At 37.5% G+C, this 13,587-nt stretch overlaps 1 protein-coding gene across 1 annotated transcript; it reads left to right on the top strand.

The window, feature by feature from the left end:
- The first annotated feature begins 2,684 nt into the window (after window positions 1-2,684).
- Window positions 2,685-12,971, top strand: LOC104608424 (transcription elongation factor B polypeptide). Its single transcript, XM_010274423.3, has 8 exons — window positions 2,685-2,858; window positions 3,611-3,853; window positions 3,977-4,114; window positions 4,304-4,382; window positions 11,759-11,830; window positions 12,011-12,086; window positions 12,418-12,474; window positions 12,580-12,971. The coding sequence occupies exons 2-8, from the start codon at window positions 3,686-3,688 to the stop codon at window positions 12,665-12,667; spliced, it is 678 nt and encodes a 225-aa protein (XP_010272725.1). The 5' UTR covers window positions 2,685-2,858; window positions 3,611-3,685; the 3' UTR covers window positions 12,668-12,971.
- Window positions 12,972-13,587: the final 616 nt, after the last annotated feature.

The raw sequence follows: 13,587 nt of genomic DNA, 5'->3' as shown, positions 1-13,587 counted from the left end.
TACCCTTAGGCTGTGTTTAGTTTCCTTAGACTTCGTTTGAAAACAATGTAAATAAGTGTGAATGCAAATATGTAGAGTGTAAAACGGTCCATATAAATTGTAAAGTTGGGTTAGTTTTGCAAACACAAATAGACTTTCTTTTAACTGCAATGGATGCAAACATGAATTCCAATAAAACATATGCCTTTTTTTTTATCAAAAACCCACTTGAACGCAAATTTACTTATTTTTTATTGATATACTTTTACATCTTATTATCAATGTAAATATGCATTGGAAAATGTGTTTCTATCATTTGTCAATGCACAAATGTAATGTTGTCAAATACAGAAAAAAATAAACCAGAATGCAAATTTACCCTAAACCGGGATTTATACTCCATTTGCATCGTTTTTCAAACGCAGCCTTACCTCAGCTGGTTTCAAAATCTTTAACCAGTCTTTAAACTGGTCACCAGGTTTATTTTATAAACTTATTGCAAATGTGAAAAGCTAAATGGAATATTTTATTTTATTTTCCTACTTTTTAGACTTTTTTTATGCAAAAGGCCCATTTAAAGCTTTCCATAACATGACTTTTTTTATTGGCTTTTGGGTTCTCTAGTGTGAAAACTGAAAAGCACAAAAATTCTGTTGGAGAAGCACTCCCAAACGCAACCAAAATTCAAACCAACCACATAGATATATGTTAATTTTATGAAACTGTATGCATACATATAAATGCTTAAATTTTAGCAGGTTGGAATAGATTAGATAAAGGGCTGCCAATGGATCAGTCTAGTCTGAGTCAGGGTAGATCTAGTCTCGACCTGTTGAAGGGATGAAAGGGCTAGGGGTTAGAGCTATAAAGTGGGTCTTTCCGGCCTATTGCCCGTGGGCCGATATGGCCTGACCACTGTAGAAACTGGACCGTCCCAGGCTTGGATTTTGAGGCCATCCGGTACGCTGGGAATGACACAACTTAAGTTTTCATAATTTAACAATAGATATGCCATTTTCTTAGAAGATATAAATATGATAGAATAGAATGACAAAACAGAATTGATGTTGACAATCCCATATAGTTGAGATATGAAATAATAAATGAAAAACTGACCAATTATTAATCAGGACTAGTAGGTCTAATATGATGTAAATGGAGATATCTATCAAAAATAAATATGATGTAAATGGAGATCTTACATGTAATAAAACTCTATAACTGGGTCAGTTTGGATCTGTGGGCCTATCTGACCCAATCACCTCAATGGGATTATATGCAAGCTCAAATTTGACAAATGAATATTAAATGCATCATTTAGGGATGAGAATAGAGTGGGTTTGGAGAGGGTTTTATAAATTTTAGACTCTATTCACCTCCTTATACCTTCTAATTTATACAGTTATACCCCCCCAAAACCCATAATAGGTTGGATTTTCAGAATTCAAACCCTCCTTGCACATGAAAATGTAAAACCCTCTTTGCATTTGAAGGTGGGGTGGGTCGGATGTGGCAGCGTAGGTCTAAACCTGCATCTAATCTTCTATTATTTCCTATTATATATGAGTAATAAATAAGTAAAATAGCATGAACAAACATCAAAATTTTGAATGATTTGATTAAATATGTAAAAACACATAAACTATCAACTATCATTAACATAAACTTCAAAATATTATTACATTTAACATCTACTACATAATTTCATATGCCATCCAATAAAATGCTCGGCTTAGTCTAATACTATACCCTATCTATACCCATACAAGTTATAAAAATTCAAAACCTGTTCCCATTTCAAAATCCATTTTTCAAAGAAAAAAAAGGACTCCCATAGGGGCAAGTACCCATTGGGTAGGGTTTGATTTGGTTTGATCTCGTTTCCAGTTTTTTCAGTTACTCAAATCATCAGTTTTTAATCTTAGGGAAATTCTCTAAAACTCACCATGACTTTTTAGCATTTTTCTTAAATTTACCATAATTTTTCAAAATGTCCAAGAAACCCCACGTCAGTAATTTTTGTTTTCCTAAACTCACCATCCATTAGAGCATCATTAGTGTGCATTGGCAGAAGTTGTCCATGCCAAATAAATGTAATATTCATGATGAAATTATCCCTGAATGGCGAATCAACCTTATTAAACATATTTTTATGACTAAAATGCCCTTAAGCGTCCAACTGTCTTATATATAAAATTTCCATTTGTTGAGAGACGTTTTGCTCTCATTAGGTTACTTGAAAGAATTCGAAGAAAGCTGAAAAATGGGTTTTGGATCGAATTTTAATAGAGGTATTTCTAAAATATTGAAAAATGATATAATAAAGGGCAAAATGGTAATCTATTAATACATGTTAATTTGTTTAACGTCAAGTTGAAATGGTAACGCAAGTCATGGTGAGTTTTAGGCACATCTTAAAACCCGCACGTGTGATTCGTGAATGATACAGCCAAGGCAGCCTAAAAATCCCAGAATCCCTGGTGCAGCCGAAATGGGCAAAGGCAAACCATCCGAATCTACAATATATGAGATTTTAATTTCAAATCAATGGCTGATATAAATCAATCAGAAAAGTGTAGCCAATGATGAATCACTAGGATCCACACATATCCTGGGACCAGCTATGTCATTTACCGTACACGTGTCAAGATTGAGCCAACTGCCTCGTAGCGTAGTTCCAAGAGATTCCCCTGGCATCTTCTTACAGATTCGTTCCTGGGCTATAAGCGATCGAGGGAGTCGAGGGCCGGTGAACGTTAACGAATTCTGCAGAACAGAGGAAATATTTGGCGGTTTATTTATTTACTTATTTTCTCTTATTGGAGTCTAATTATCAATGGTCTCTTCTCCGGCCTTCGATCTTCGTCCCTAGGCATCTGGTAAACCCTAATTCGATTTTTTTCTATATTATTATATCTTGAGTTTGTCTACTTCAATCCATACTCTGCTTGGCTTCAAAATAACAAAAAAAAAAAAAAAAATCCATACTCTGCTCCATCGGATCTCGTTGTGTATAACCTAATTGGTGATGGAACTGATCTAAAATTTTCTTTTTTTAATCAATAAATGAAAGCTTCTGAAGTCGATTTTACTTTTTTTGTAACTCTTGTTTTTGAGTTGATATCGAGATAAACAAAGCAAGGAATTGATTGTTTTTTCTGGTGAATTAAAAGCTTAAGTAATTGAGTTTGAATGAATTTGCTTGGTTTCATGGTCTAGCTTTATTTTATTTCCTTTTTCTCAAATTTGTTTAGAATTACGGGTGTTCCTGTGGATAATGGAAGATCTTGTTAAACGAGCTTCTTTTGAAATTATTGGAAAAATTTTGATATTCTGCAAGAAATGGCATTCTGAAATTTGCTTTTTTTTCTCTCTTTCCCGATTATTTTTTGTTGTTGTCACTGGTTTTTTTCCTGATTGGTTAAACTTAGTTTATTTGTTTATTTATTTATATCCAATTATTTATGCTACTGTGAGATACTGGTATTTATATTCAATTATTTATTTATTTATTTATTTATTTATTTATTTATTCAGAACTACCAGATTTGGTAATTGTGATACAATGTGTAATATAAGAATACACTGTAATCACTAATAGAGTGTATTTTTGTTTAACATTGTTTGACAGGGTATTTTCATAGCTGATTGAGACTCCTATTACCATCTTTTACTTAGCCAGATTGCTCTTGTTCTGGAGAGAAATATGATGTTCAGAAGAAAGCCTCCTTCTTTGGTTGATCTGTGCATTAGAACTGCAATTGATAATGTTAGGTATCTTGGAGATGTTGGGGAAACGGACATAAACTTATTGAAGGAAATTTTGCCTCACTGTACAGTGGATCAGTTGATGCACATTGAGAAGTCTACGGAAGTAAGTTCGGCCTTCTAATTAATGGTTTTCTACTTACTTTTAACTAGTTAATGACTTTTAAATTAATATCTTGACTTTGCTTTTGGTAGAATCTAGAAATGAGCATTTGCCAAATTCTTGCAGGGAAGAGACCTGAGTCCAGTAACTGATAGCTTGTGGAAGAAATTCTATGAACAACAGTTTGGTGCTAAAAGTGCCAATCTTGTTATTGAGAGGATGAAACAGAGGAAGGTGTCATTTAAATGGAGGGATCTATACGACGTAATGCTTTCTCTTGTTTTCATTTATTCCTATTTTGTTTTCTCTTCTAGATAATGGTAATGTATTGCTATATTGTCTTTGTAATTGATTGTCCTGAGATCTTTTCTTATCATTAATGTAGTTGCAGTTAATTTGTCAAACATCCATGGCATCGATTTTGTAAGAAAGGATTTATTTGATTGCTTTCAGGCAAAACTGAAAGACTGGGATGAAGCTCAAAAGAAATCAGTTGATCGACTTAAGCAGCTTTATGAAAAGGAAGTTGTTAGTAAGTTCTTTATCACCCCATTGTTTACAGTTTCGATATATATATATATATATATATAGTTCTTTATTATTTCCACCAAGTAATTTGCTTTATTATGTTTACTGGTTCAAACTTCAGATTCTCATTTATGTCTGCATTTTCTATTGGCATTTGGCATCAACTGTAATGGGGTTTATTGAGAATTGTTTGTCATTGAATGAAGTTCTACATTTATAATAAACCAAATGTACTATTTCTGAAGTAACAGTCAATACATTTAGATAAAGTTATTTTTATATCACATCCTGTTTCGAATGCTGCTACAGTAACCCGAACCAGGAAGAGAAGGAAGAAGAAGAGGAAGAAGAAGAGAAGAAGAAGAAAGAAAATAAGGGTCTGTCGAAATTTGATGGACACCCATACAGTCGACCCCCTTAATCTTTATTAGATTCTAATGACCTTTACAAAGACTAAACTACCCTTACTTGTGGGGCAGAGTGTCTCTAATAAAACTGCCACATAAGCAAACTACTTAACAAACATAAGATGACTAAACTACCCCTATTCGGTTCACTTTAACACTCCCCCTCAAGCTGGAGAATATATGTCATATAATCCCAACTTGTTACATAGATAGTTCACTTTCCCTGAGCTTAGAGCTTTTGTAAACAAATCTTCCCATTGATCATTCGAGCCCACATGTTCTGTATTTATCTCTCCAGCAAGAACCTTCTCCCTCACAAAGTGGCAATCAACCTCTATGTGCTTTGTTCTCATGAAAGACAGGGTTGGAAGAGATATGGAGTGCAGCTTGATTGTCACAGTACAATCTCATAGGTTTATCCATGTGAAACCCAATTTCTTGTAGGAGATTCCTCAACCACACTAATTCATAGGTAATGTGTGCCATGGCCCTATACTCGGCTTCAGCACTGCTTCTGGCCACAACCGTCTGCTTTTTACTCTTCCATGTCACAAGATTTCCTCCAAGAAATGTGCAATAGCCTGTAGTAGATCTTCTATCATTCACTGAGCCTGCCCAGTCTGCATCTATATACCCAACTACTTCAAGTTTTCCTTCTGTTTTATACAATAGCCCACGGCTTGGAGCTCCTTTCAGATACCTTACAATTCTAAGAACTGCATCCCAGTGAGGTATACGAGGGTTCTGCATGAATTGGCTCACCACACTGACTGCAAAGGAGATGTCGGGTCTCGTGATAGTCAGATAGTTCAGCTTTCCCACTAGTCGTCTATACTTTCCAGGATCTTCAAATACTTCTCCTGTATCACTGCTCAACTTAACATTTGGTTCCATAGGGGTCTCCGCCGGTTTTGCACCTAACAGTCCTGTTTCTTCCAGTAGATCAAGAACATATTTCCTTTGGCACAGATTTACACCTTGTTTTGACCTGGCAACTTCTATTCCCAAGAAATACTTTAATGTTCCAAGGTCTTTTGTTTGAAAATGATTTTGCAGAAATACCTTTAGTTTGTCAATCCCCAATTTATCGCTGCTAGTAATGACAATATCATCCACATAGACCACTAATAAGATCTTCCCAGCTTCTGAGTCATAGCTGAACACTAAGTGATCAACCTGGCATTGCTTCATTCCAAAACTCTTCACCACTTCGCTGAACTTCCCGAACCAAGCACGTGGTGATTGCTTCAACCCATAAATTGCCTTCTTCAGTCTGCACACCTTACCATCCTCCCCCTGAGCAACAAACCCAGGTGGTTGCTCCATATATACCTCCTCCACCAGATCACCATGGAGGAAGGCATTTTTTATGTCAAGCTGAAACAGAGGCCAATCATACATAACTGCCAGGGAAATTAGTACACGAACAAAACCAATCTTAGCCACCGGAGAGAATGTCTCCATGTAGTCCACTCCATACAATTGTGAGTAACCTTTAGCAACAAGTCTAGCCTTCAGATGCTCCACACTACCATCTGGCAAGTATTTCACAGTATACACCCATTTATAGCCCACAGCATGCTTACCAGGTGGGAGAGTAGTAAGTTCCCACGTTTGAGTATGTTGAAGAGCAAAAAGTTCCTCCTCCATTGCCCGCTGCCATCCAGGTGAACTAAGAGCTTCTTGAACATTGTTAGGTATGGAAATAGAGGACAAAAGTGAAACAAACTGGCGATGTAAGGTAGAAAGACGAGATAATGAAACAAAATTGGAAATAGGATGGAGGGTAGAACTGCGTTTACCTTTCTGTAAGGCAATGGGTAGGTCAAGGTCTGAAGGTTCAGCAATGGGAGCCATGAGAGGATCCGCAGATGAGGTAGAAGCTGGAGGAGGGGCCGGTGTCGTTCGACGTATATACACTTGTCGGATCGGTTGTTGTTCGGTGGTGATCTGCACTGAATGAGGTGATGAGTCTACTCCAACAACAGCATCTGGAACTGGATCACTGACAAGAAGAGGAAGAGGAAGTAAGGGTGGAGACGAAGGTGCTTCAGGATTTGAGAAGAAGGGTACAAACTCAAAAAAGGTGATATCAGGGCAAACATAACACTTTTGGGTAATGGGATTATAACACTTGTACCCTTTTTGAGTCCGAGAGTAGCCAAGGAAGACACTTAATTGAGCGTGCATCTAGCTTGTCTATTCCAGGAGTTAGATTGTGGACAAAGCACACACAACCAAAGACACGAGGAGTTGATGGAAATGGAGATAAAGTGGGAAACAAGATAGAGAAGGGGGACCGACCATGAAGAATGAAAGAGGGCATCCGATTAATGAGGAAACATGCAGTGAGTACAGCATCACTCCAAAACCGTTTAGGAACATTCATGTGGTGAAGAATAGACCGAGCAGTTTCAAGAAGCTAACGGTTCTTCCGTTCAGCTACCCCATTTTGTTGAGGGGTGAATGCACATGAGGTCTGATGAATAATGCCATGTTGTTCTAAATACTGTTGAAATGAAGTAAGAAAGTATTCATGACCATTATCTGAACGGAGAACTTTGATTGGAACACCAAATTGTGTGCGTATTTCAGCATGGAATTTTTGAAAAATGGAAAATAATTCACTTCTTTCTTTCATTAAGTAAATCCATGTCATTCTTGAACAATCATCAATAAAGGAGACAAAATACTTGTACCCATTATAAGACTCTATTTTGATTGGACCCCAAACATCTGAATGAACCAAAGAAAAATGACTCAACATACGACTCTCAACTCTTGGACTGAAGGACACACGACGATGTTTCCCAAACTGACATGACTCACATTGCAAAACTGACAAATGACTCAATGACGGAACCAATATCTTGAGAGCCTTGAGTGATGGATGTCACAGTCGCCAATGCCATTGTAGAGGAGTAAGTGAAGTCTGAAGAGCAATTGAAGATCCACCACCATCAAGATAATACAATCCACCAGCTTCATGCCCCCAACCAATCTTCTTCCCCGTCTTAAGATCCTGAAAAACACAAGTGGAAGGAAAGAAGGTAACAGAACAGTTAAGAGCTTTGGTTATTTTACTAACAGACATAAGATTAAATGGAAACTTAGGTACATATAAAACAGATGATAAGGGCACAGAAGCCATGTCAACATTACCAATACCACAGATGGGAGATGAGGACCCATTGACAAGTGTAACAGTTTGTGATGTGGAGGTTTCAGAAAGAGAAGAGAACACACCTGGAGTCCCGGTCATATGATCTGAGGCTCCAGAGTCAATAATCCAGGGAGAGGTTCTAGATGACATGCAAGCAATACCTGAGTGGGCAAGTGTGGTAGTGGCATGCTGTGAAGTAGTTTGAAGGAACCGTTCATACTCATCACGCGGTACACTCACCATCTCCCTCCTAGAAGTAGATGTAGATGTGGGAGGAGTTCAGTCTGCCTATTTACTGTCACCGATGTCAACCTCACCTGCTACAGCATGATTAGCCCATTTAGAGGGAGGGCCATGTAGGTCATAACAGAAATTCACTGTGTGTCCTTCCCTGCCACAACGAGTACACTTCCTTGCAGAGTTATTCTTCCCTCTACCATGGCCTCCCCCTGAGTCACGACCACCCCGACCAATCATGGAACTGCCACGGCCCCCTCGGGAGGCATGTCCTCCCCCTCTTGTACTGTGTCCACCTCCTCTAGCTGTTACAAGTGCTGATCTATCAGACTATGTGGGATTCTCTGTCTGTCCCAAAGAAATTCTGCGAAGCCGTGAGAATACTTCCTCAAGTGTAGGAAGGGTGGAGCTCCCTAATATTTGGGCTCTAACTGGTTCATACTCCGATTTCAGCCCCACCAAGAATCTTGTAACATCTAGTTGTTCCCTTTGCTGTTGCTGAACTTTAATATCTGGAGTGAGGGGATGATAGACATTGAGTTCATTCCTTATATTCTTCATGCAGGCATAGTACTCTTCTAGTGTTTTGTTTCCTTGTTGCAAATCAAAGTACTCCTGATAAAGTTGATATACTCTTGTTGTATTATCTTGTCCAGAATACAACTTCTTAGCATGTTCCCATATATCCTTAGCCGTATCAAGAAACATGAAGTTGGCACTAATTTTGGGTTCCATACTGTTCTATAGCCAAGTCATGATTTGAGCATCTTCTTGTTCCCAATCATCAAACCCTGGAGAGTTAGCCGGTGGCTTCTCATCTTTTATGTGCTTCACTTTCCTCTTTGCCTTGAGGAAAACTTCCACTGATTTAGCCCATGGAACATAGTTCTCCCCATTCAGTTTAATTGAGGTCATCTATACACCTAGGTAGTCAGGGGAAACCACCACACTAGGTTTCTGATCATTAAATTCATCTCCTATTGCTGCCATTGCACTCTTTCACAGTTGCCTCTAACCTGAATTCTCAACAACAAGCTGACTGCTATAATTCAAAATTTGATGTTTCAGCACCTATAGCAACCCCTAAACACAATAGTGGGTACCCACGCCTTGTTCTTATTCACACTACTGCTGATTTCACAACACCACGAACCACATAAGCATCAATTAACACTCACTAATCACATGTAAGTCCTCTTACAACCACTCAATAAGGATTGTGCAACACAAGCACCACAACATAGTCAAACCTGTTACACCCAGTTCAGAATAGTTTAACATTTTTAAGAGGGCACTACACAACCACAAAAACTCAGCTATGTCACAGCATTACACCTTACACCACTCGGCCACTTACAGCAGCCCCTACACCATTCGGCTACTGTACACACTGCCCGTTCTAGGGCAACAATGAACCTAGTTCTCTAGGTTCTGATTAGTACTAACAGCTTCTTGAAGGGTTTCTACCCAGAAATACCAGCAACACAAGAAGAGATAACCGACCTTCCTTTGAGAGTCTCAACCAACCATTCACTGTTGAAGTCACTTTTCTTGATGAAGAAGATTATGTGCAGCAGAGAGAGACGAGCTGTGATGATTCAGACCTAGGGCGAACCAGTTCTCTCCATTGACTGATCAGAAACGAAGGAAGAAGAGTCACGAACATTGCTGAGGTGCTTTACCAACTGAAGTAGGTCAGGAACATGGCCCTGATACCATGTTTCGAATGCTGCTACAGTAACCCGAATCAGGAAGAGAAGGAAGAAGAAGAGGAAGAAGAAGAGAAGAAGAAGAAAGAAAATAAGGGTCTGTCGAAATCTGATGGACACCCATACAGTCGACCCCCTTAATCTTTATTAGATTCCAATGACCTTTACAAAGACTAAACTACCCTTACTTAAGTGTGGGGCAGAGTGTCTCTAATAAAACTGCCACATAAGCAAACTACTTAACAAACATAAGATGACTAAACTACCCCTATTCGGCTCACTTTAACACATCCAAACTACTGAGCTGCTATTATAAAACCCATGTGCAAGTTCACTTCCAGCTACCTACTTCTTTTCTTTAATTATTTAGGTGCATGGTTTTATTTAAATTCAACTTCTACCTATTTATCTAAATAAACTTCAAATTTACATCTGTTAACTTATTTTAACAGTAACATATACTCAAAGCTATCATGACCATTATGTCCAGCATTGCTCATGTAAATTGTTGTTATTGAATTCTGAATTCATGCATTATGTCATTTGTTTTTAGTAGGACAGTTGGTTGCTAAGAAGATGCACAGCTGGTGCTGATGATATAATTACCTTTGAATATGCATCATCTGGTCATTTACTAACTTTTCAAAGAGTATCTTTACCCTTTTCTCCAATTTGGTGTGGTATGTGTCATGAAAAAGCTATTTTTTTTAATATCATAAAATTAGGATTTGAATATAGAAAAAGGTTTTTCTCCAATTGTCAAATGAGTGGTCCAATTTCTGGAGTTTAAAGGTTTAGGACTGAAGGCAACTTCAAGGATCTTTCAATTCAAGATACCTGGACCATTCATTTACCCACACTTTCCACATCGTTCAAGAAGTTGTTGGCATGGGATGTGTCAGATTCACCAAATCTGTACCCATGTTTCTATTCTAGATTTTCATGCATTGGGTATGTGCCACTTAATTGTAACACCACAGGTTAGCAGTTGATATTGTTTCTTTTTTCTTTTCTGATCAGTGATATTGTTTTATTTTGATAAGCGGTAAAAAGTATTGTATTAATATAGATGTGAAGGGGGGTGAGGAGCTCCCCAAAACTGTATGAAAAGCTATGCAGATCAGATGTATCAGAAATACTGCAACTAAAATCTGAAATTTGAATATGTGAAATTATCAACATCCATATTATGCAGTATAGACTTTTATATACATTTTGAAGTTTTTCATTGTATTGAAGATCCTTTGTCGGATCAGTACAGTTGAACCTAGGTTATTAAAATACAATATGCTTGCTTTATTGTTAAGTGGATAATGTGCTTAGCTGCTTATGTATGCTCCTATACTCACAACCATCTTAGCTGAATCTATGGTACCCCAACGACAATTGTATTCCTTGATATATGTCACATCCAACAGATGAACCTGAACCCATTTGACATTAGCTTGCAAGATATTATGTTTTATGCCCATCTAAACCCTCTATTTTATTTACTGTTTTCAGCATGATAGTTACTTTATTTCTTATTACTCCTATGCCACTACTGCACACCTTATGGCTTTCTGAGAGCTTTCTATAGTACATTATAACTGAATCCAATGAGTTATTTACAACTAGAATTTCTCAATGACTCTTTTGGGAGGATGATGAACTTTGTATTAAGGATCAATAATCTTGTGCCAATGCAAATGTTAATAGTTTGCTCATTTCATTTTTTTTTTTATTTTTCTGCAAGATGGATTTACAATTATTAAGCTATACTTGCATTAATCATGATAGGAGAGAACACTGTATAGGAACTGGTTTATTTATATATTTTAAACTATAGGATATTGAGCATTCAATCAAGACTATTTTGTTATAGGAAAACAAAGTCGGCAAATTCAGATTTGTACAAAGGTTCCACCTTCAAGTAATAAACGAAATTTCAATTGGGGTAATTCTTCCATTTCTTTCAATTGCTTTACATTTGTGATTCTATAAATTTTCAATGCTGTATTCAGATACAGGCATACATCCATATGCAAAGCACCTCAAAGAGGCACCCTTATTAAAGAGGATGCATCTTTGCTTAGTATTTAGTGTTTACTTGATTTACCTTGGTGATCCTTGGCAGGTAGTGGATCTTCCAGTAGTGTTTCCAATTTGAAGGGTAACCTGATGAAAAAAGCAAAATTGGAGTTCCTTAACAGGTAATATGCTCTAATAAGATGAGGTAAAAGCCATTAGCCTTGTTCTTGCACAAGGTATCTTTGAGAACGAATACTTACTTAATATGATTTAACAATCTCCGTTAGATTTACCAAAATACTTTGGAGATTTTTTATTGCTTAAAGAATGCCTGATAGCAGATGCCATGATGGGGTGACATGAAATTATTAAATTAGGCTGGAAGGTGTCTCTCCCTTCCTATTGTCTTTTTGAACATTTGTCTAGGGCATGGTTGAATACTCTGTTTGGGTTTTGTTGTGGTAGACGCCTCAAGCTATTGGTTTATTCACTTATCTTCTAATCCTTTTACAGTCACGAGATGAAAGTTCATGCAGCTATGAGGAAAAACGCCTTGCAAAGGAATCAAGGGTAAGAACTCCAGCTGTCCCCTATTTATCTATTGTTGATGGGCATGGTTCAGATTGTTCTTTATATTCTCTCTGTCTCGTTAAGAATTGCTTACTTTTCCTGCAGGGTTTCTCGCACAATTAAACCAGGTGGTATTATTGGAAGAGAATCTGCTTCTAGTTCCAGAGTAACCAGGCCATTACCAAGACCATAGCAGCCTGCTTCATTATTGCTAGCATTGCTGCCAAGTACCAAGGGAACCAACCCCATATGGTATTTGTGTTTTGATCTCATACAATAATTCCATTTTTGGTTTTCGTTGGGAAAGAGCTGCTTTCCAGTACATTCTTGGCTTATGTTGTTTTTACATGTGATTTCCTCCGTCTCCATCCAGTGTAGAAAAAAAAAGGGTTGTGTTGTATGTGTAACCGTGCTTTCCCCCCACCCCGATAGTTTATACTTCTATTCCTATTACACGTTGCTAGCTTGGCACCCAGAAATGCATGTATTCGGTTCCATGATTTTTCTGTTACTGGCATTACCATCAGGGAGCCCGGATCTCTTGAAAGCAAATACTTTGTGCACATAGCATCCAGCCGCACATTGGGAACATCTCCCATACATGTATGCTGGATTCCCATGCTTCCAGTGTGCAGAATTTTTGCTTGCAGATAATCCTATTGCGCCACCAGGTTTCTTTTGTTTTGTTAGGTTATATGTATAAAATGTTTTATTTTCATTTTTTTTCCTAGAAATTCAGGTTGTGTTTGGATAAGCCTCAGGATTTGAGCTTTCAAAGTCTAATAGCACAAAGCCCATTTTTAGGATTTGTTTCTTGGGGCTTAAAAGTGTTTTAGCTTCATATTAAAATGTTTTTAAAAGCAACTCTTACCAAACACTCAAAAACTTTTTTTTTGTTCAATTTTGTTTTCTACATGCCAAAGCTCAAAAGCAAATGCTTATCCAAACAGTCTTTTATCTTATTGGTGTGAAAGCAACTTGAAAAATAAAGGTTCTACCTCGAAGAAACTTCAAATTAGGTCCTGTAAAAAAGGGGCCATCCGGATGGGACACGCCAAAGCATCCTACCAACCATGTCTTTTGGTCAAATGATTCTAATAGCATCCCTAGGTC

This window comes from Nelumbo nucifera, chromosome 6, assembly GCF_055504915.1.
Source record: "Nelumbo nucifera cultivar China Antique chromosome 6, China Antique-T2T, whole genome shotgun sequence".
NCBI lineage: Eukaryota > Viridiplantae > Streptophyta > Magnoliopsida > Proteales > Nelumbonaceae > Nelumbo > Nelumbo nucifera.
This window is presented reverse-complemented; position numbering and strand designations above follow the sequence as displayed.